Source organism: Pipistrellus hanaki, assembly GCF_964339955.1.
Source record: "Pipistrellus hanaki genome assembly, chromosome: 2".
Taxonomy (NCBI): domain Eukaryota; kingdom Metazoa; phylum Chordata; class Mammalia; order Chiroptera; family Vespertilionidae; genus Pipistrellus; species Pipistrellus hanaki.
The window spans coordinates 51,417,485-51,441,338 of record NC_140504.1 but is presented as its reverse complement, the minus strand read 5'-3'; the positions used below and the strand labels follow the sequence as shown (position 1 = coordinate 51,441,338).

Below are 23,854 nucleotides of genomic sequence, written 5' to 3'. Positions count from 1 at the left end.
CAATGGGAGAGAAGCATCAATCAGCTGCCTCCTGCACCCCCCCCCCACACACACACACACACACACTAGGGATGCGCCCGCAACCAATGTACATGCCCTTGACTGCAATCGAACCTGGGAACCTTCAGCCAACACTCTATCTTCTGAGTCAAACCAGTTTCGGCGATTAAATATTTGTAAATGATTAAGTTGAAGGTCAAAAAAGTGAAGTGACTTGCCTAAGGTCAAACAGGTTTAAACTTTGGTTTTATGATTCCAAATCCAGAGTGCATTCGTACATCATTACAGCCAGGAGCCAATAAAAAAGTGAGGCACTGTTAGCAGTATTAGCATGAGATATTAAAAGGAGGGGGGGAAGCTGGTCTTGTATGCCTCAGTGGTTGAGCATGACCCATAAATGTGGAGGTTGGAGTTGGATTCTCCATCAGGGTGCATGCCAGGATTGGGGGCTGGAAACCCAGTGGGGGGGTGTGGAGGGGAACAGCCAATCGATGATTCTCTCGCTGTCCCTCTCCCTTCATCTCTCTGAAATCAATAAAAACTTAAAATTAAAAAAAAAAAAGGAGGGGGGGGTGAAGAAAAGGGATAGGAGGGTGTTTTCAATGCAGAGGAGGCTGTCCAAGTGTGAAGGCTGGGGGGAAATGAAGGGGGCGGTGAACCTGTTGAAGAAGAAAAAAAGCATTCTTGAGTCTTGTACCTAAATCTGCTCCAGTCCACGTCTTTGGCGTCATCCGGTTGTGTGTGTTAAGCCAAAGCTGACCCGTGGTGGCCTGTGAGGAGAGGAAGCTGCCCAGGAGACGCACCAGTTTTGTGCCTGCCAGGGGCTGTGTGTGCAGCAGACCGTGCTCCCCACGCGTGCCCCGTGCCTGCAGCCACAGGCGGCGGCGTTGCCCTTGCGTCAGGCTCTGGGCCACCCCCTCCCGGGACTCCTGCAAACAGCTGGACTTTGGAACTCCGCCCCCTTAGGCCCTCCCTCCCCGCCGGGCCCCTCCCCACCCCCAGGGCCCCACCCCTCCTCCCCAAGGTGGCTCAGGCTCCCAGAAAGTCCTCGGACCGCCCGGGTACGGGGAGAGGGAGGGAGGGAAGGAGGGAGCGGGCTCCCAGCCGGCCGCCGCGGCGCTGAAGTTTGCTGCCCGCTGCGCTCTGCGCTCCTGGCCGCTGGCGCCGCCGGGCCATGCTGGAGCGCTGGGCGGCAGCATGAAGGGCGCAGACCGGGCGTACAGCCGCGCTCCCTCTGTGGGCTGGCTGCTGGCTAAGTGCTGCTGCTGTTTCCCGTGCGGAGGTGAGTGGCTGCGGGCACGAGCACCTTCTCGTCGCCGGAGATCTGGAGGGCCGAGTGCGGGGGAGCGGTGGGAGGGAGGTGGCAAAGGGGGAGGTTTGCTCTGAGCCGCGTGTATTTCAGTGTCCCTGGCAGGACACGCGGCCCGCGCTCGCTGGCTCTCGGTGAGGTCCTCACTGGGTTGCGGAGCTGCAGTTTGCAAACTGTTACTCATCAGGGACTTTGGATGTCCGCTGCCGGCCCGCAGGGGGATGGGGGGCGGCACGGGTGCGGGGGGATGGGGGTGGGGTGGGGAGAGGGCCCTGGGAGCCGCCGTGAGTGTCCCCTGAGGCTCTGGCGGCGGAGTCGCACTACCCCGCTCTCATTTACATATGGGTCTCAGCTGCTGGATTAGCCGGTGACTCCCAGCTGTAGGAATGCGTTTGACACTTGTCTCTACCCTAGCAGCTATTTTTGCCAAGTGACAGCTTTCTTTGGGGACTGGATGGAGCAGCCTTGTCTCTGCCTGGTCTGTCTGTCGCAGGCCTAAGTTAGGTTTGCATCTCTGGGGCCAGAGTTGGGCTCGTGGATTCACCGGGAACTCTCTAGGTGCCCAAGTGTGACTGTGTTTAATTACTCAGCTCATGTTAATGTGGCTGAGGAGACTCACAGGAAGCAACTAATTCCCCCCAAATCAGCCTGCAGAACCAGAAGGCGAGACGTAGGACAGAGGGAAAGTGATCAGTTTTGTAGCCTCTCTTGGAAAAGAAGTCTGGTTTTCCTCAACACTGGACAGATGTTCCTAAAACCCTCCTGTCACCTCAGCTTGGGGGGGGGGGGGGGCGGAACGGGGGACGGACGGGACTCTGTCTCTGTGTGGTTGGAAGTGAGAGTGTGGCCTCTCACTGGACATTTGCCCTTTTTAAGTGTCACCTATTGGACCGGTCACCTCCACCCCCGTTTACAGTGCCCCAATGTCTGTCCTCATTCTGTCTCACAAAGTCCAAAAGGAACGTACACTCTGAGATAAACGAGTACACTGTCCAAATAACCCTTCGCCGTCCCCTGTGCCTGTGCCCCATCCTGAGCAGACAGTCATAAGCTACAAAAAAAAAAAAACGAATTAAGTAAAAAATGTTCAGAATCCCAGCGTTAGATTCCCTCCGTCTGCGTTGAATTAGGACCGCCAGAAACTGTGTGTACGACAGACAACGGCTTTTAGGCAGCCAGCTCTAAAAGCCGGAATGCAGACGGAGAGGCCATCACAAAGGGCCAGGACCCTCACAAGAAGCCAAGCCTCTTCCAGAGACTTGTGAAACCGAGGCTGGGAACTGAAGGGAGAGGGTATTAAAGGTGCAGGAAGGCAGGAAGTAGCCGGAGGGAGTCTGAGTGGGTGGGTTCGCTCTGCTTTCACGGGGAAGGGTTCCCAAGCAGGGTTTCTTGGGAGCCCGTTTCCTGTCCAAAGGCAGAACTCGGAGACTTGGGCACTTTCCCAGATGCGTGGCAGCCCCGCTTCCCTGCTGAGGAAATCTCTGGGGGTCTCTCCAGCCTCTGCTTTGTTTGTGAGTTGCCCTGGCTGTCCCTCTGTCTGCGGCTGAGGAGGGGTGGGGAGCCTGCTTAGAAAGACTCTGGGCAGGACTAGGAAATCAGAGGCAGCTGGAAAAGACCATTGACCCTCAGCCAAACAGGGAAGGATTCCAAAGACCCAAGCAGTGAGAGCAGCTTTGAAAGGCAAGGAGGGTCACAGAGGTGGGTGCCTTGTCCCCTCTCTCTCTCTCTACTCCTTTCTCTTCCTTAGACCTGACACATGTGACGATGGAGAACTGGGGCTCAGATCTGAGGAAGATGGAGGGGGGAGGTGAATTAGCCATCCCTCAGAACCGCTGGCCTGGGCTGGGCAGGGCGATGGGGTCTGAGGGGCTGGGACTCCCCTGGGCTCCCTCAGTCTGCTCTCACCTAGAAAGCAGCTCTGTCTCCACACAGCCTGTAGACACCTCTTCAGAAGCAGGTTGAAACGATAAGGCCCTGTGCCGAGCTTGAGTGCATTGCCTAGAGCCCCAAGCCAATACTGAGAACAGCTGTCCCAGTTGCATCCCAGAGAAGGGCTCAGGGAAGAGGCTGAGAGGCTGAGGAGAACGGAGGGCATCTCGGCCAGGAGGTCTGTCTCCCTCTTCAGTTAGACCCGTTTCTCTGGTTGTTCAAACTTCATCCAGTTGCAAGGCAGCTTCCGCTTTTAAGTAAAAGCAGCTGGTTCTTTGGCGTCTCTCTGGAGAGAATGGGATCTTTCCTTCTCCAGGAGCCACACTATGAAGCTGATGGGCCAGGACCCACCCCACTGGTTCCCAACTCAAGGGGGCCGTCCCTCACTGGCTCTCAGTCCCGCAGGACGTAAGGACACCTTCGTCTAAACCCTGAGGAAAAAGAACGGAGGGGCAGTGGAATGTTCTGGCTATTTTTGACTCACGGCTAAGTAAGGAACCCTGCACTTTCTCTGGTGGATCCTAAGTGGTTGTAATTGTTAGCACTAACAGTTGAAGGGAAGACTCAAGCACATGCACTTGTGTGGCCTTTGAATGTTGTATCTGAGGAAAATAGGGGGTGGCGTTAGTAAAGCTTGTCTTCGGATTCAGAAAAGTGAGGCAAGCAGCTATCCGTGTCTCTTTTCCAGGTTTGGGTTCTGTTGAGTGTGAGTGTGGGACCGGGGTTTGACGAAAGGTGATCTTTCTTCCCTCCCTTGAAATTGGTGTTGAAAGGCAAGGAGACTGAACAAGAGTGGGATGAAAATAGAGGTCAGGTGAGAAGGGAGAAAGGCAACAAATACATTTATAACTGCCTTTTGGGGAGTGAAAACTAGCCAACTGCGAGACCATGGCAGGCGCGTGTCTGAAGGGTGATTAATCACGGATGTCACACGCCGTGGGACGTTTCAGGATTGCTTTGGCTTCTTGAAGCCTAAAGAAGTGAGTGGGTCAGTTCTCTCGTAGTTATCTTAACATTTTAAAAAGCTGCTTGTTTCAGAGTAACAGGATTTCACGCCACCGGGAGGTTGCTAAGTCGTGTGCTGCAGACTGGAGTTCGGGATTTCTTCGGTCACGGAGCCTAGAGGTGTTTCTGACCTCACCAGGTGGAAGCCGTGTTTAGAGCCTTTCATTTCCTGGTCAACTTGTCCTTACATGTGGGTTTGTGGCCCAAAGTCCCTTCTTGGAAACCTTTCCCGCTCCTCCCCTCCTCTGCTCCTCCACAGGATGTGCGGAGTTTATTTTTGTTTGCTCATTGCTGTATCATTGTCCTTGCATCCCAAGCCCATCATGGGTTTCCATTCACACTGAGACGGGGACAGTACGTGAGTGTCACAGAGGAGATGAAGGGCGGTGACTTGCCCAGTGAACCACATGCCCACGGCTCTCTCACCACGAGGCTGTTGGATTCCAGCTTGACTCCGACGTCATGGAGTGTGGATAAGGGTTACGGGGGTTCACAGAGTGTCCCAAGTTATTCTCATCTATAACTTCCAGGGTTACAGGGGTTCACAGAGTGTCCCGAGTTATTCTCATCTATAACTTCTTTATTTCCCCTACCTTTTCCCAGCTCACCAAGGAAGAACCTTATGGCTTGATGCGATTGTCTCTTCTTTGGCCCGTAAATTAATTCAGCTCATTTGATAAACTGAATTTAATGTGTGAGACCATGGCACCCAGTTCCTTCAGAAAGGTGTGGGTCACCTCTAAAAGGAGCCCTATAACTTTCACTCTTTCATTCACCACCCAAGGGACACAACCCTCGGACCTTAATGCATGCCCTGTTGTCTCTTCATTTTCCAAGGCCTGCCTTTCCCATGATGAAAAATGGATGGACTGTTTAGCATGCATGCTTTTCCAAGATATCTCTTGTTTTTGTTTTTGTTTTTCCTGCCTCTCAGGGATATAATCTGGGAAGAATTACCACACGTACTGTCCCCCACCCAAATCCTCTGCTTCTCTCCTCAGACCTGGTTCTCTGACTGGGGATGGTAGCAGGGATATCCGTTATTACCTGGAGAACGGGGCTGACTGCCAGTCAGAATGGAGCCTCGTGGAAACAGGAGTGTGTGGGTTTGATGGGTGAGGCGGAGACTAGAAACGGAAGCTGGGTATCCCTCCTCCGGCACAGCTGTGATCCCGTGATCACTGATGATGCTGTGGGCACGGCACCCCAGTGGTTCCATGTGACACATTGGTAAGGCCTAACCCGGAATACAGAGGCAACATTTCAGACTCTGTCTGTGTTTTTATGCAAAGGAGTTTAAAAGTAAAAACAAAACACACAAACCAAAAAAAACTCACAAGTGAACACTGGGGATTCCCTTCTGAGCCCGGACCATACTGCAGGCACACCTTACTCTGGGGTAGGATGGCTGGTATTCCTGATAGTCCTCTGGAGAATCTTGCTGCTCTTTTCTGCCCGGAAAAATACCCCCCATCCTTCTGAAGTGCTGCTCATCGGTCAGTGGGTGAGAAGCTGCCTGGTCTGCCCTCTCCTTCCCACCAAATTCTCTCGCTTTCCCTGAAAGAAGGCCCTAGGAGAAGCCTGGGGCTTCTCAGGCAGGAGGAGCGAAATCGTGGAAAGTGAGAAGGCACCTTAGAGATTATGTAATAGGTCTTCTCCTTTATACAGAGGAAACAGACCCAGCCGCTTGGCTGCAGGCTCTGAACTAGGACCCTGCTCCTGTGCCCCGTCCTCCTCTCCACTAAGGCCTCCTGGGCAAGTGGTTCCTCCCTCTCTGCAGAGGAAGCCTGACCCCCTCCCCCACCCAGGGCGGGGGCAGAGGCAGTCCCCACCTGGAGCGTGGGAGTTCTGACTGTGGGGTGATCTGTGGTTCTGGGGGTCAAGGAGGGGAGACTGCTGTGCCTGCAAAGTGGAACTGGACCCACCTGATGTGCTTTGAGTGGCTGTTCTGTCCCAAGACCACAGAAGGCAGCTCGTGCACGTGTTCCTAATAAATATCTGTTTACATTTTCCCCTCTGGCTCAGTTTCATGGAGAAGTTCCCTTCCCCCTTCTTTCTTGTTCCTTTTCTTGAAGTGGACCCTTTCAGGTGGAAATGAATCAATGAAGTGCATCCCTATGATTCTGTCTTTGAAGGGTACTGGTTTTTATGTAACACGCAGTGTTTTAGTTCACTTGAGAAATGTTTATGCGCTGACTGCCTGCCAGACCCACGCTAGGTACCGGGGGAGAATGGATGAAGGATGATCATGGTGCTGACCCTGTTGTGAGGATTGGTTAAGATAATGTATGTAAAGGATTAGCATAGCTCTAGGCATTTAAAGTGTCTTACAAAGGTTCGCTGCCGGTGGTAACAGTAATTGTAATACTAGACATAAGCCTACCCTCGGGGGACCCCCAATAGTAACTTTGGGTGGGTTCTCTAGGTGGTAATACTGTCAATCTAATTCCCTAAGCAATGTGATGGTCTTGTTCAAACTGTGGTCAGCTGTGCCACAGTGCTGTGGAGGTATCACTGTGGGGAGCAAAGCTTGTGATCTAGAAGTATGATAGAGATTTTCTTATTATTATTATATTGAACTAGAGGCCCAGTGCACGAATTTGTGCACAGGTGGGGTCACTCTGTGTGGCCAAAACCGGCAGTGCAATGCTGCCTGCCGCTCCTGCTCATCCTGGCCCCTCTACACCTGCTGCAGGCTTGTGCCCAGTCAGTCCTGATCAGGAGAGACTTGAGCTGCCACAGCGGCACTCACCATCTGTGAGCCTTGTGTCTGGTACCTGACTGGAGGAGGCTGGGGATGGGGGCCAGGATGCAATCGGCACTCCGGTCAGGTGGTGGGATGCCCTTGCTGGCCTGGGATTCAGATCCATCCACTGACATTTGTGCTGGTTGTCGGGAACCACCTGGCCACTGCTTTTATCATTTCTTCTTTGTGGAGCGTCTAGGGAGGAGAAGTGGCCACGCTACCAGGGACTGACTTCCATGATGCTGACGGTGCTGTTGGGATCGTGCTGGCAGCACTGGTCCATCGATGGCTGGCCTGTTCTCCAGAGATTGGACCTGCAGGACTACTGAGGGAGGGAGTAGATGCTGCCAGGCTGATGGGCTCCTGTGTTGAGCGCCTGCCACCTGGTGGTCAGTGCGCATCATAGCGACCGGTTGACGAGTTGTTTGGTAGGTTGGTCAATTAGGCTTTTATATATATAGATTAAAGCAATTTTGGGGGAAAAACACCTCCGAACATGTCTAGTATTATAATCACTGTATGTTACATAAAAGAGCATTCGAAATAAGATACTGGCAAAAGAATCCTAAGCACCCTATATTATTCTTTCTGAGGGGAAACAGGAGGTATAAAAATAGGAGAACAGCTACCCGAGTTTTGAAGTTCAAATCCTGAGCATGTATGTATATGAAAAGACATTAGTTATTCTTTGCTTACCCCTTAACTTTAGTTCCATTTCTCTGTTCATTTCAGCCAAGATTTATTGCACACCCTTTATGTGCAAAGCTTTGCAGGTTATTTTTTTTTAATATACTTTTTAATAAAAATCTTCACCAGAGGGTATGTTGTGGGTTGTTTTTTTTTTAAATGTATCTGTATTGTTGAAAGTATTACAGATGTCCCCTTTTTTCCTCCATTGCCCCCCCTGTACTCCACCATCCCCCCCAGGCCTACAGTGCACTATTGTCTGACCACTGGTTATGCATATATGCATATAAGTTCTTTGACTAATCTCACCACCCCACTTTCTCTCTGTGATTTCTCATTCTGTTCCCTGTATCCATGTCTCTGCATCTATTTTGTTCGTTAGTTTATTTTCTTCATTTTCACATATGAGTGAGATCATGTGATACTAGTCTTTCTCTGACTGCCTTATATTGCTTAACATAATACTCTCCAGGTCCCTTTATGTGGAGGATATGTTTTTACTTATGTTTTAAAGAGAGAGAAAAGAAGAGAGAGAGAGGAAAGAGGAAGTGAGAAAAGAGAGAGAGAGAAACATCTATTGGTTGCCTCCCATATATGTCTGGACCAAATACTGAACCAAAAACCTTTTGGTGTACATGAGAACCAATTGAGTAAGGCTGCCAGGGCCAGGCTGTTTTTGCCTAGATAAAAATCATGACCTACTGTGGCCCATGTATCTCAGTGGTTAGAACATTCACCCGTGCACCGACAGGTCAAGGGTTAGATTCCTGGTCAAGGGCACATACCTGGGTTGCAGATTCAATCCCTGTCGGAGCATGTGTAGTAGACAACCAATAAATGTGTCTCACATTAATGTTTCTTTCTCTCTCTCTCCCTCTCTCCCCCGCCCCCCACCATCTCCCTCCCTCCCTTTCACTCTCTCTAAAAATCAATGGAAAATCCTTAGGTGAGGATTAACAATAACAAACAAACAAAAAAACATGACTGCTGTCTATAACAGTCCCCAAGATTCTGCTCATTTCCCTGAGGGTTGGCAAATATCATCTGTATTCCATTGTAGATTGGGAGCATGGGTAGTCTGGCGTCCAACTTAGTCTGCTTAGTGAATAATGGAGCATATCTTTGGAGGTTGACAGAACCTCCTGTGTTGGACTTCCTGGAAGGAGGGGAGCCCTGGTTACACCTGTGAGGCAGCTAGAAGGCTGCCCGGTTGGTTTTAGCAGATGAAAAAGCAAAGACCAGAGTGACGGAACAGGTTGCCCCACATTCTTGCTTTCCTGGAGACTGCAGGGAAGCAATTGTCAAAGGGACAGGAAGGGAAGCCCTTCTCCCCCAGACTGAACCAGAACCTCCTAAAACTTGTTTCCAGTTTATCTGCTTTTCCTTGGAGCATATTAGTTGTAGGCATGTGTTTGTTCTCTTTGGTCACCTAATGTGTAACAGGCTCTCAGGACATTCCCAATCTCTGCCCTCCCACCATTAGAATCTCTCCATCCAACGGGGAACCAAATCTCACTGTTAAAACAGAATTGGAGGAACTCTGCTTCTGCACAGATCTCAGGTCTCCATTTGACACCTAGGCTGTGCCTCCTCCTCTTCTCTCCCTAGAGCAGAAGTTCTCAAAGTGTGGTCTTCAGAAGCACAAATGCAGATTCTCAGCCTCCCTGACACAGGCACTCTGGGGTGGGAACCCAGTAGTGTCTCTTTAAACAAGCTTTCCATCTGTCTTCTTCCCCTTTTGGTTAGTTCTGTTCTCTTTCTTCCTTCTCTCTACTCACCCCTTCATCCCTCCTCCCTTCTCCAGCTCCAGGGAAAGCATCTATAACTGAAGGCTCCCTGCTTCCCTAGAGTCTTGCTTGGAGAAGTGGTAGAGAGAGGCCTCCTTTACTGTTCATTTTCATTTGCCTGGTGGGCGCGGGTCCGGGTGGTGTAGGGATTAGACATCACCTACATGTCCATCGATCTCTCCAGCCCCCAAGGGTCCAGTATGGGACGTTGTTGCATCCTTCTTCCCATTTAAGACTCCTTTGCTTTTATTTTATTTTCCTCGTTACTCTTAAAGCGAACTACGCTCACTATAGGAAAAAAAAAAATCAAGTTAGGCAAACAAAACGGTCATAAAAGCATAACTTTTATAGCATAACCCTAAACTATCTAGAAACAACGACGACTCAACCTCTTCATATAGATCCTTTTCTGTATGTTTACCAGCCCTTTTAAAACAAACGAGTTCACACTTTACATACTGCTCTATCCCTTGCTTTCACCTACTCTTCTGTACATCTTCCCATGTGGATGCATGTCTAGGATATTTCTAATGGCTGCAACGTGTTTTGTTACAAGACTTGATCTTGACACGTGTTAGTATTGATTCAATGTCATGGTTAAAGTTTGGTGGGAAGGGCTGGGGAATGGTCCTAGGTTAAGAAATAGATCTTCCCAGAACCTGACTACATAGACAGACTGATTCTTGTCCTGCATTTACATATCAGCTCCCTGCCTCCCACCTTTACGTCTGCAGGTGTATGATGTGTTCCTCAGGAGATCAGGATGCACCGTGGGGAGAACTGCAAGTTTTACACCCTCTTTTCTTTCCTATGTATGTGGATTAGGGATTTTCTCACTCCTTTGGCTTCTAACCCTCCAGTTGCTTTCACTGAGCAGGTCCAGGTCCAGGGATTCCTCCTCCTCCTCCTCCTCCTCCTCCTCCTCCTCCTCCTCCTCCTCCTCCTCCTCCTCCTCCTTTTCTTCTCCTTCTTCTTCTGACATGCCTCCAAAGATAGGTCATTTTAAAATTATCATCACTGAGAAAGAGAGCCTTGATTAACCGTTTCCTACCTAGCAGAGTCATTTTGGCAATCATTTGGAAATACATATAAATGAAGATAAAATTCCATTACATAGAGAGAACCATATGACCACTCTGAATATATCCCTTTAGTCTTTCTTCCTATGTGGCAATATTTTCAGAAATAGGATATAGCAGTGCTATAAACTTCTTCACATAACGCATTGAGCAGCTTCTGTGATGTTTCTATGGAAGCGTACAGTAAGTAAAGTGCTGGGGCCAGCTCAGCTCAGGCTGCGATTGGCAAACATTCAGGATTCTAGTAGCAGACTGGTAAGCCATTGGTGGCTTGAGATGGGCCGTGGTGGCAGCATCAATACTAGGAGAATCACCAGATACCACAAATCAAGGTTTTTTGTTTTATTCCAAGAGCTGGTTTCCCAGATTACTATTAGGTGTACATTTTTTTTTTTCTTTTATTTATTTATTTATTTATTTATTTATTTATTTATTTATTTTTTACATATTTTCTTGATTTTTTTTTATTGCCCCCCTCCCTCCCTCCCACACATCCCCTCCCTCCCCATAGTTTTATGTCCATTGGTTGTACTTATATGCATTTATACAAGTCCTTCGGTTGATCTATTATCTCCCCCTGATATCCCTACCCTCCCCACTGTAATTTGACAGTCTGCCTGTTGCTTTACTTTCTCTATATCTGTCTCTTGGTTCATCAGTTTATAAAGATCTTTATCATCCACCGATGTGTGAGGTCATGTGGTGTTTCTCTTTCGTTGATTGGCTTATTTCACTCAGCATGATGTTCTCCAATTCCATCCAGGTTGCTGCAAATGATGAGAATTCCTTCTTCTTTATGGCAGCATAGTATTCCATTGTGTAGATGTACCATAGTTTTTGGATCCAATCATCTGCTGACGGGCACCTAGGCTGTTTCCAAATTCTGACTATTGTAGATTGTGCTGCTATGAACATAGGGGTGCATATATCCTTTCTGATTGGTGTTTCTAGTTTCTTGGGATATATTCCTAGAAGTGGGATTACTGGGTCAAATGGGAGTTCCATTTTCAGTTTTTTGAGGAAACTCCACACTGTTCTCCACAGTGGTTGCACCAGTCTGCATTCCCACCAGCAGTGCACGAGGGTTCCTTTTTCTCCGCAACCTCGCCAACACTTGTCGTTTGTTGATTTGTTGATGTTGGCCATTCTGACAGGTGTGAGATGGTACCGCATTGTTGTTTTGATTTGCACCTCTCGGATAATTAGTGACTTTGAGCATGTTTTCATGTGCCTTTTGGCCTTCCTTCTGTCTTCTTTTGAAAATATTCTGTTTAGGTCCATTGCCCATTTTTTAATTGGATCATTCATCTTCCTTTTATTTAGTTGTATAAGCTGTCTGTAAATGTTGGAGATTAAACCTTTATCAGTGGTAATATTTGCAAATATGATCTCCCACACCGTGGGCTTTCTTGTTGTTTTATTGATGGTTTCTTTTGCTGTAAAAAAGCTTTTTATTTTGAAGTAGTCCCATTTATTTATTTTCTCTTTAGCTTCCATTGCCCTAGGGGCAGTATCAGTGAAGAAGTTATTTTGGCATACGTCTGAGATTTTGCTACCTGTGGATGCTTCTAGTATTTTTATGGTTTCCTGTCTGATGTTTAAGTCCTGTATCCATTTTGAGTTTATCCTTGTGAATGGTGTAAGTTGGTGATCTAGTTTCATTCTTTTGCATGTGTCTGTCCAATTTTCCCAACACCATTTATTGAAGAGACTGTCTTGACTCCATTGTATATTCGTGCCTCCTTTGTCAAATATTAATTGAGCATAGTGATTTGGGTTGATATCTGGGTTCTCAATTCTATTCCATTGATCTATTTGTCTGTTCTTGTGCCAGTACCAGGCTGTTTTGAGAACAGTGGCTTTGTAGTATAGTTTGAAGTCTGGTATTGAGATCCCTCCTACTTTACTCTTCTTTCTCAGAATTGCTGTGGCTATTCGGGGTCTTTTATTGTTCCAAATGAACTTTTGGAGAGTTCTTTCTAGGTCAGTGAAATATGTCGTTGGTATTTTAATGGGGAGTGCATTGAAACTATAGATTGCTTTAGGAAGTATGGACATTTTGATGATGTTGATTCTACCAATCCATGAACATGGTATGTTCTTCCATCTCCTTACATCTTCCTCTATCTCTTTTTTCAGTGTCGTGTAGTTTTCCGCAAATAGGTCCTTTATTTCTTTAGTTAAATTTATTCCTAGGTATCTTAATTTTTTTGGTGCGATGGTGAATGGAATTGCTTTTTTAGCCTCTGTTTCTGTAGTTTCACTGTTGGTGTATAGAAATGCCATGGATTTCTTGGCATTAATTTTATATCCTGCTACGTTGCCAAATTCATTTATTAAGTCAATTAGTTTTTTAATGGAGTCTTTTGGGTTTTTTATGTACAATATCATGTCATCTGCAAATAAGGATAACTTTACTTCTTCTTTTCCAATTTGGATGCCTTTTATTTCCTCCTCTTGTCTAATTGCAATGGCTAGTACTTCCAGAACTATGTCAAACAGGAGTGGCGAGAGTGGGCATCCCTGTCTTGTTCCTGTTCTTAGAGGGAATGGTTTTAGTTTTTGCCCATTGAGTATAATGTTGGCTGTGGGTTTATCATATATAGCTTTTATTATGTTGAGGTATGATCCTTGTACTCCCACCTTTTTAAGAGTTTTTAACAGGAAAGGGTGTTGGATTTTGTCAAATGCTTTTTCTGCGTCAATTGATATGACTATATGATTTTTATCTTTCAATTTGTTTATGTGATGTATCACGTTTATTGATTTGCGGATATTGTACCATCCTTGCATTCCTGGAATAAATCCTACTTGGTCATGGTGTATGATCTTTGTGATGTTCTTCTGGAGTCGATTTGCTAGAATTTTGTTGAGGATTTTGGCATCTATGTTCATGAGGGATATTGGCCTGTAATTCTCTTTCATTGAGTTGTCTTTATCTGGTTTTGGTATTAGGGTGATGTTGGCTTCATAGAAGGAGTTCGGAAGTGTTCCTTCCTCTTGGATTTTTTGGAATAGTCTGAGGAGGATAGGTTTTAGTTCTTCCTTGAATGTTTGGTAAAACTCTCCTGTGAAGCCATCTGGCCCTGGGCTTTTGTTTGCTGGAAGCTTTTTGATGACGGTTTCAATTTCTTCCCACGTCACTGGTCTATTGAGATTTTTAGATTCTTCCTGATTGAGTTTTGGCAGTTTGTATTTTTCTAGGAATATGTCCATTTCCTCCAGGTTGTTTAGTTTGTTGGAATAGAGTTGTTCGTAGTATTTTGTAACAATCTGTTGTATTTCGGTGGGGTCTGTTGTTATTTCACCTCTTTCATTTCTGATTTTGTTTATTTGGGTCCTCTCTCTTTGTTTCTTGGTTAGCCTGGCTAGAGGTCCATCAATCTTGTTTATCCTTTCGAAGAACCAGCTCTTGGTTTTGTTGATCTTATGTATTGTTTCTTTGGTCTCTATGTCATTTATCTGTGCTCTGATTTTTGTTATTTCCTTCCTTCTGCTTACACTGGGCTTTTCTTGTTGCTCTTTTTCTAACTCTTTGAGTTGTAGAGTTAGTTCATCTGTTACCATTTTTTCTAGTTTTTTGCAATAGGCTTGTAAGGATATGAACTTCCCTCTCAAAACTGCTTTTGCTGTGTCCCATAGATTTTGGATTGTTGTGTTTTCATTGTCATTTGTTGCCAGGATGTTTTTAATTTCTTCCTTGATTTCTCTGGTAACCCAGTCCTTGTTTAATAGCATGTTGTTTAGTCTCCATGTATTTGATTTCTTTGGATTATTTTTATTGTAATTAATTTCCAGTTTTATGCCACTATGGTCTGAGAAGATGCTTGATATGATAAGGTGTACATTTTATTCTGTGTGGAAATGGCTTGTTTTTCTTTTCAGCCTCCTTGTTTTGGGTTGTTTCTAATGTCTGCTATGGTAAACAATATTGTCGTGACCATTCTTATAGTTGAGTCTCAGCAGACACCCCTAAATGCTTCCTTAGGATAACTCCCCAGAACCGTGGTCGGCAAACTGCAGCTCTCGAGCCACATGCGGCTCTTTGGCCTGGGCAAGTCTATTTTGAAGAAGAGGCATTAGAAGAAGTTTAAGTTTAAAAAATGTGGCTCTCAAAAGAAATTTCAATCGTTGTACTGTTGATATTTGGCTCTGTTGACTAATGAGTTTGCCGACCACTGCCCTAGAAGTAGAGCTCCTGAATGAAAGGACAGCCTGATGGTTAGAACTTACTTGTGGCCAGTACTTCACACTTTTTGAGAGGAAGAGTATACTGTGTTCTGTTTTGAGAGGATTTATGAGCAACATTCTCTGGGACCAGGAATTTCATGTCTCTCTATTGTTTACTTCTGTTTACATTTTCAGAATTAACTTAATTCTTTTCATATAAGGAAATACCTCGGCAGAGAGCATGATAAGTCAACGCCTTTGATTCTTAGGCTACATACTGATATGCAGGGTATAAAAAAAATATCTTGTGGCTGTTCTGGATAGGGAGGCAACATACCATGACAATGAAGAGCTTGGAGGGGAAGAGATGGAATTTAGATTGGGACAGTGGGGTCCCTGTCTGAGGAACTGACATAAGTACAAAAGTCTTATTGACTACTATTCTTTTGGCGCCCACCTGGAAATTATTTGCATTCTGGACCACATTTAAAGAGTCTCCCCACAGGTTTTGTTAAATATTATGGGAGAACACAATGGAAATAGAATGTAAAAAGCGTAAAGCCAGACCGCTTCATGGAATGCTCATTCCTGGCACTTGCCTGAAGCTGCCTTGTTTCCAGAGCTCACGTGCTGCTCTTTGGTCCATTCTCACCTGAGGAGCCCACACTCTGTCCATGTAAAACCATTGCTGAGACCTTCACCTCCTAATTCATGACCTGAGGCCCAATCCAGCTATCTGCCACATTCCTGTGTATTCTGAACTGGGATCCAGATGAAAAGAGCCAGACTCCTGTTCCCCTGGGGGGCTTTCCCACCTGGCCCTAGACTTTGCCCTGAGGCACTGCCATGCCCAGTGGCTGCCTCCTGCAGTGACCCACCCTCATCCCACAGAGGACAGGTTGTAGCTGAGCCTGGATGACCTTCTCAGGGCCATGTTGTACCCTGGACTCCACAACACACAGGACATTGCCAGCAATAGCCTCTAGGATCTTCCCAGTTCCCAGTCCACAGAGGGACGTAAGAAGCCGTGACAACCCTATTGGTTTATTTGGATTCTGCATGAAAGCAGGAGAAAACCTCACTAACCATCTGAAGTTGTTTTTTGTTTTGTTTTCAGCTTTTAAAATTGTAAAAACTCTGTTTCTTTGTGCTTTGGTTTGGAAATTATATTCTCTTCTTCATTTAACTTCCATCCTAACCACCCCATACTGCCTTCATTTAGAGCAGTGTTTCCCAAACTTCTCTCATGATGAGAATCACCTGGTGGAGTTGTTAAAACACAGATTCCTAAATCCCAACTAAGAAGTGCTAAACTAGAATTTTTGGGAACATATAGGTAAAATTGTATACTTAACTAGTGCTCTAACACAGATGTTATATACAGAACACTAAGTTAGGTATGCAATTTTACCTATATGTTCTCAAAAATTCTAGTTTATCACTTCATAGTTGGGATTCAGGAATCTGTGTTTTAACAACTCCACCAGGTGATTCTCATCATGAGAGAAGGTTGGGAAACACTGGTCTATGGATCTCCTCAAACAGCCAGTTCCCCAGCTCCTTCCCAGTGAGGTGGTCAGCTCTAAATTTAACCATGACCTTCTGTCAGCATACGCAAGCCAGGGCTGCAAGAGTAAAATTGGGGCTGGGCTGTTCTCAGGGGTGTGTGTGTGTGTGTGTGTGTGTGTGCAGGAGTTAGAAGAGAAGCTGACTGAGCAAGGGTCCTCCAAAAGCCAGATCAGCCCCTGAGGGGAGGAGAGGAGGAGTTCAGGGTGGGAAGCAGAGTCATCCCACGTGACTGCTGGAGCTCATCCCAGCTTGGCCTGTCCCTTGGAGAAAGCAGCCGCATTCTGCACCCTCTCAATCTCCTCCCACTGTCAAGTATCCCTGACATAACTCACCTGGATCTGGAATTACCGTGGCTTCCTGCCAAGGATTATACCGCAATTATGTGTTCATTCCTGTCCCTTATTCCAAAGCCGCCAATCCCAGGTTTATGAGGTAGAATCTGCACTTTGTACTATGTAGATTTCAACCTTTCTTTGGTTGTCTGTCTTGCATCTTGGTTAGGTTTGCATTTTTTCTGTATTAATGGGTACATGTCTCAGAGTTAGGTCAGAAAAAGAAAGACCATCCTATTTGACCCATAATCTGATGCCATTCTAAAAATGTCACATATATGCGCACGTATGCTGTCATTTGGGTCAGCATCTGTAATTCTGTAGTAAAATCGCTTTGCAGATTTTTATACTCAACATGTATAAAGTCAAAGCATTGAAACTTCTTTAGTTTGTAAAATTTGGCTCATTATAATTTAATCACACCTCCAATTTGTATTTATAGTCATGGCTAGCATCTTACATAAGATTCATAAGTGTGGCCGAACTGGTTAGTGGATAGAGCTTCAGCCTGAGGACTGAAGGGTCCCGGGTTCGATTCCAGTCAAGGGCATGTACCTTGGTTGTGGGCACATCCTCAGTAGGAGGTGTGTAAGAGGCAGCTGGTCGATGATTCTCTCTCACCGATGTTTCTAACTCTCTATCCTTCTCTCTTCCTCTCTGTAAAAAATAAATAAAATATTTTTTTTTAAAGATTCATAAGTGTGGATCAAATAGGACTGTCTTCACTTTTTTGTTTAATCTCTTAACAGTCAGAGGCAGGGTGGAGAGTGCATGTATCTTTGAAAAATACACTAGCTTACATTTGAGAGGAGAGCCAGACCACCGAGGCTGGAGCTGGGGCTGTAACACTCTCTGAAAGTGCACAGGTTAGTATCACAAACAGGGACTCGACTAAGAAGGGAACATGGGCCAGTTGGCACTCTTGTGCTCCACTCTCATTTTCTGTAAATAAACTCGAGGGGGTTTAGGAGCGAATGTCTCTTTAGCTCAGGTCTCTTAGGGAAAAGCATGAATTAGAGGTAAGTCTAGTTACGTTATTTATGCTATTTTTTTCATCTGTCTATTTGGGGAAATACAGGTGTTTATCCCTGGGGCATTTGTGGAGTAGAAAAGGTGTGGAACCTGTGTGTACCACCTCATAGAGTTCCTGGCTTCCTGGCACATAGAATGCACTCAGTGAACGCAGGCTTATGAACAACAAACATTCTTTCTCCTGATCAGTCATTTTTCTGACTTATAGGCAGTAGTTTTAGTCCAACCATTAAGTGGGTCAGAGGATTAGTGAATGTTCTTCAAAGCTGTCCTGGAAAATAGGAATGTAACTTAGGCCTCTTATTACTAGCCTTTTGCCAAATCTTTGATTCCTGGGAGTGTCCATGCTCAAAACAAGTTGCTGACCTGGTGGGTCATGGAGTGACAGTATAAACTAAAGAAAAATAAAAAGTCACCTCCCTATACCTGTAGGCCAATGTGTTGGATTCTTAAGCAATTCTTACAAGATGCTACTAAACACCTTTATGTTTATTGATTTAGGGCCTCTGCTAGTTAGGGTGTAGTGTGTGTGTGTGTGTGTGTGTGTGTGTGTGTGTGTGTGTACTCACCAAGCAATTGCTTTGGCAGCACAGGGCTCATCCTGTGCTTTTATCCTGTATTCATGTGTTATCTGCTGTGTTCTGGTCAACAACTGATCTGCCATTTAATGGCTCAAAATGTTCTATTCTGTCACCAACTACCAGAATTAGTACAATCAGTAGCCACATTTATCATTTTTTAGTTGAAAACAAAGAAACTTGACATTTTGGTTAAATATGTTATTGGTTATATTTTGACCCTTTTTTTCGTTAGTGAAACTCACAGACCTGAATGTTTGGTAGAAAGGAAGATGTCAAGATTGACTTCTGTGAGTCTGTCTTGGCTGAGTGAGGTCATTTGATCATCTTTGAATTGATCCTCATGGCACAGGGAACAAAATATTCCAGTTATGTTAGGACCCATCCCTGGGGTGGGAATGGGGTGGCGGTTGAACTAACACAGTTGAGAAATCTGGGTTCTTTTATGAAGGGCAAGAGAGACACAGTGCTGGAAAAGAATCCTCAGTGGGATGAGAAATTGCGGTGAGTTTAAGGACTACCAGGATCCCTCTGCCTCAGATGACAGCGTGAGCAGCTCTGGTGGAGGAGTGAGGGAGACATGTCCAGGGGAGGCCTTGTAAAGAGATACATGGGGACTGGGTCTTGAAGGGCCAGGAGGGATATTTTTATCTAAGAAGTGAGGCAAAGGAAACAGCATGAGGAAGGACATGAGTCCTGTATTAGAATGGAGTGTCTGTGGAAATAACGAACAGATAGCAACTGACCATGTGGCACTATAGTATCTCCTTTGGGGAGTCAGCCCACACAGTTCACGGATGGGAAGACTGAAGCTCAGAGATTAAATGGTTTTCCCAAGAGCATGTGATTAATACGTTGAGTCCTGGTTTCCTCCCTCCTCCACTTACCCTGATGCCCAACTAGATTCTGGTCATTGCATCAAGTTCTGTGTGTGTTTTTGTTGTTGTTTGTTGTTGTTTTTATTACTGTAGTGGAATCTGGTACAATTCTATATTGTGTCCCTGAAAGTATGGGATGGTTTAGTGGTTCCAGAAGCAGTTTTTCTTGTGGGCTGTTACTTTTATTTGCATACATAAACTCTGTGCCGCCAAAGCTCTTAACAGAAGCATCGTCTGGCACACTCACGCGCGCGCTTTTATACCCTAAATAGCAGAGACCTAAAAATGTTTGTTTCCTTTTGCCAACATCTGACTGTGATTATCGTTAACCACAGTCACCCTTGCTCGTCTCTTAAAATAGTGTTGACTCTCCCAAAGAGCCTATTTCCAGTCATCACGGGCCTCCAAGAACCCTGTCTCTTCTGCCTGCCTTGCCCTGGTATCCTTGGCAGCCAGATCTACTGCCATTAATGCCCTGCTCCCTGGTGTGGACACTCCCAAGTTCTTCCTTAGGATTTGGAGCCTCTCCTGGTGAGAGTAGTGGATTTCACCTGTTGGCTAGGGTAATTGAAAGTACACCTTTCCATGAGATGCCCATCAGCCATTCCTCCTTGCTGTCCTTGAAGGCCACAGGCCGTGCCAATGTGCAGGGGATGACTTCCTCCAAAGAGAGTAGCCTAAAAACTAAGGTGACCAGACGTCCCGCTTTTGGCGGGACAGTCCCGAGTTTTAACAATTTGTCCTGCGTCCCGAGGCGTTTAAAAAAAAAAGTCCCGATTTTTGAATTTTATGTGGGACAATTTGTTAAAAATCGGGACTGTTCTGCCAAAAGCGGGATGTCTGGTCTCCTTACTAAAAACCAAGCCATGTCTGACCTGTGGGGTGGATCTAAATGATATATGAAATGGAATATCCCCACTCCCCTGGCCCCCCAGCATGAACATTAAAAATGTCCTTGCTTCGGGATTCTGTCTCAGAGAAAATCAGGATTCCCCCTATGCCAGTGGTCAGCAAACTATGGCTCGTGAGCCACATGCTGCTAGTGAGCCGCAGTTTGCCGCTCTGTTGACTAATCAGTTTGCCCACCACTGGGATAGGGGCTTAATCTCAAGGAACAACAACCGCCTGTAATTATTGGAATCGAGAATCTAGGTCAGTGGTCAGCAAACTCATTAGTCAACAGAGCTGCAAACCTCGGCTTGCGAGCCACAGTGTGCCGACCACTGCCCTATGCTAGTCTATTGGGTTCCTTTGCTTTGAAGTAAAAGTTGCCTCATTTTGACTTGGAATTTGATGAGAGTAAAAAAAAAAAGGAAAAAAGGGAATGAAAAAGGTGTTTTCACCTTATAGTTTCTATCACTGCATTGCCCCCTGCCCCTCTTCCTAGGTTAATACATCATACCGAGCTAGGCAACCCTGCTGCCGGCTGGAGCCTGGTGGCCTTAGCTGAGACATCTTTCTCAGGGCCATCACCAGGTTAAAGGAAATGGACAGCATCAGCTCACACGTGCAGTTCTGTGTTGTGAGCCCCGGACTTGGATCTTACCACAAAGAGATCCCTTTTCCCATGGGTGGCAACCACTAGAACCCACCGAGTAAGGACTCGGGAGAAAATAGATGGTCAGCATTGCCTTCCCATGTTTCAAGCTCACCCTATGATTTGAACAGTATGTTCTCCAGAGTGGGGGCATGGAGGTCACCCACTGAGCTCTGGCAAGAGCCACTCTTGGTGCCAGTGTTGGACTGTATTGTTCTTCCCAAAACCACAAAGGTTGTTTCTTGAGACAGTAGAATGGTGCTTAATGGTGGAAAATAGGTTTGGGAGATGAGGTTTGCAGATGAGCTATAAAAGCCCTATAAATATTTTTTATGACCATTAAAATAAATTATCCCACTAAATAAAGAGAATGAGTACTGTGCAATTTTCACTCTATTGGGTTAGACATGGTTCAGATTTTTCTATCTAGAAATTTGAACTAGATATTTTCAAGCTCTTATTTGTGTGTGTAGATAATAGGTCCATTAAGACACTTTCACCCCCACCCCCGCTGTGCTTCTTCATCCAAATGGGGCTCCAAACTGGACAGAGTGCAGATTTCAGAGCCCAGCAGACCTGCCCTGAATGCTGGGCTGTCAGTTTCCAGCTCTATCATCCGCTGTGTGGGACTTACCCTCTCTGTGGGCATATAATAGCACCCACGCACGTGGATGGTGCGGGTGCAACAGGATCTGTCACGTTGTGAGTTCTCAGTAGAGTAACACATAAAATGTGAATGTTAAGAGTGATTTATTTGATAAATTTTATTTTTATCACAATAAAAAGAATTTTTAAATTATACCCCAAAAGGTAAGTGTATGTGTGAAAGAGAGCAATTTATTTTTTTAATTGCTTTATTGATTAAGAGAGCAATTTATTAATTTATAAAAGACCGGAGGAAAGTTCACCAAATCACACTGAATTGAAGGATTCAGGGTGGCATTTTTATTCTCTTCTTTCAACTTTTTTTGAAATTGTGTGTGTGTGTGTGTGTGTGTGTGTGTGTGTGCTCAACAATTTGTTTTTATTTATTGAAAGGAGTAGAAAGGCTGATACACAGAATAAGACAGGTAACCAATTCCCTATTATTATTTTCTTCTACCATTAGAATATATCACCACAAAAGGCTAAATGGACGAAAGCATAGCTAAGTACTAATGACAGACCACCCACACTCTCAAGCAGACCCCAGGACCCTTTGTTCTCCATCTGCCCCAGTGGTTCTTGGGGTGGCGGGGGGCAGGGTCACAAGTGCAGCCTCTCCCTGTCCTGGCTCCACACTGACCTCTGCCCTAGTTAACTGTCTGCCATACCCAAAGCCACAGTCACCGCCTCCAGGAATGATGGGTGGAATGGGGGAAGTGGGTAGGTGCAGTTGATTCCTTGCGGCCCATCCTCTGAGCTATAGTCCACAGGTGCCCACATCAGGTGTGGCTCCCAGTTCTCGAGTTTCAATAGCATAGCGTTTGGGGTGTCATGCACTAAATAAAGATGCATGTGTATCCACAGGTGTGTTTCAGTCCCTGTGCTTCACCCAAAGCAAGTGATGCATGAGAACGAACACCCATGAGCAGAGGGGCAGTTGGCTCAACCCCCATCCCAGGATCTTCCATTACACATGACTGAGAGCCCCTCCCCCAAACACACAGAATGTTATTCTTGCCACAGCTTCTGGCATCTCTCCCAGCCTTTATTGGAAAATCTGCTTCTTGTTAACTTGACCCTCCTTTATCATCTCAATGCCTGCCAATTCCTGATTACACTCATCACCAATGATTTAAAGATTTGACTTAACGTATTCATGAATTCATTCATCAAATATTTATTGAATCTCATATTCTGAAACTTAAAACACGCAGAGAAATAAAACCATGTTTATTGAAGTTTTTGCCTGAGGGGAAATTCTGCTTTGGAGTAATTACTATATTGTCCTCCTTTGGGGCATTCCTAGGTCCTTGGACTTCAGTGTAGTGATGTTTAGACTGGTGTATCCCTCCCCGGCGGGGCCCTCATGGGTGATGTTGTGACTCAGAGGAGCACCAGAGGCTGCAAGAGCCAGAGACTGAGATCTGATTCTCACAGGGCTGACTGGCTCCATGCTGAGCTGTGAAGATACTTAGGCTCTGAGATATATAGCCAGGCTTCTTTGTGATCCTTTTTGATCGTCCTGTCTCCTTAAAATCCCATCATTTTTACTTATAAAACGGGATTTATAAGTAAATAAAATATAGGACAGATATAAAACAGTGGTTCTTTGAGGTTTCTACTTTAAATATTTTTCCTGACAATAATTTAAGTTAAAATGCGTCCCAAATTAACAATATATGTACAAGTAATTTCCAGATGGGTTTTAGGCAAATGTAATAGACACTATAAAGGAAGTTAAGACACATAATAGACTGGGAGGAAAGACTTGCGACCTACATAATTGGCAGAAGATTACTATCTGACATGTATAAAGAGTTCTTACAGATCAATAAGCAAAGCCGACACCCCAAAAGGGAAATGTAGCACAGCTGGTTCCATTTTTATTCTCAGCATTGTACCCTGCTTCTTTCACTTGTACTGTCTGAGCATTTCCCCACAGTTTTACAGATTAATAGTCTCTCATGCTACCTTTAAATGTTTATTACAAATTCACACACTTTGATGCTCAAGAATAGATGGCAGGATTTTCCAGGGCAATGAGGGGCAGTTACCTGGAGACTGAGCCCTCGCTATGGAAGTGGTAGGAGGGCAGCTAAGTCAGACCCAGGACCGGAAGTCTGCGAAAACCACACAGCACCCCTCTCCCCTCTTCCCTTCTCTTCTGATGGTCAACAGACCTTATATTTTTGCTCCTCCCCAGCTTGGGTTCTAACAGGCTTCTGGGAGCTGTCTTCTCCGCTGTAGGCCTGCCTGAGAATGGGGGCGAAAGGACAGGGTTTGAGATGTTGGCCCTCCCCTGAAGTAATAGCATCTGAAAGTCAGCTTACTCCTAGAATACAAATCGCAGTCTTCTATGTCTCTGGGATTTAAAGGGGGAAAGAGCCGATAAAGATGATAGAGTTGTTCTCCCATTTGACAGGTTGGTAAATTAAAACCCAGCCAGACTGGGATTTGCCTAAAACCATGTTGCAAGGTATCAGGGAGACAAAAATCCTCACCTGGGATAATTGGTGTGGCCCAGTGCTCTCAATAGTGAGCCACGGAAGGTACCCAAGCAGCATTCAGGCT

General features: G+C 45.7%; 1 protein-coding gene across 26 annotated transcripts in view; it reads left to right on the top strand.

Annotated features, from left to right (window-relative positions):
* The window catches only part of KALRN (kalirin RhoGEF kinase), a 650,068-nt gene that overhangs the window by 521,942 nt on the left and 104,272 nt on the right, over positions 1-23,854 (top strand). For 2 of the 26 annotated variants that reach the window (XM_084871482.1, XM_084871481.1), the window contains exon 1: positions 1,022-1,282. The exons of 19 other annotated variants lie outside the window; for them this stretch is intronic. In XM_084871482.1, coding sequence (XP_084727608.1) covers positions 1,198-1,282 — 85 coding nt within the window. In that variant the 5' untranslated portion in view covers positions 1,022-1,197. Of the gene's footprint in view, positions 1-1,021; positions 1,283-23,854 lie in introns of those variants that run through there. 5 more of the 26 variants (XM_084871480.1, XM_084871479.1, XM_084871476.1 and 2 more) reach the window with 3 other exon arrangements.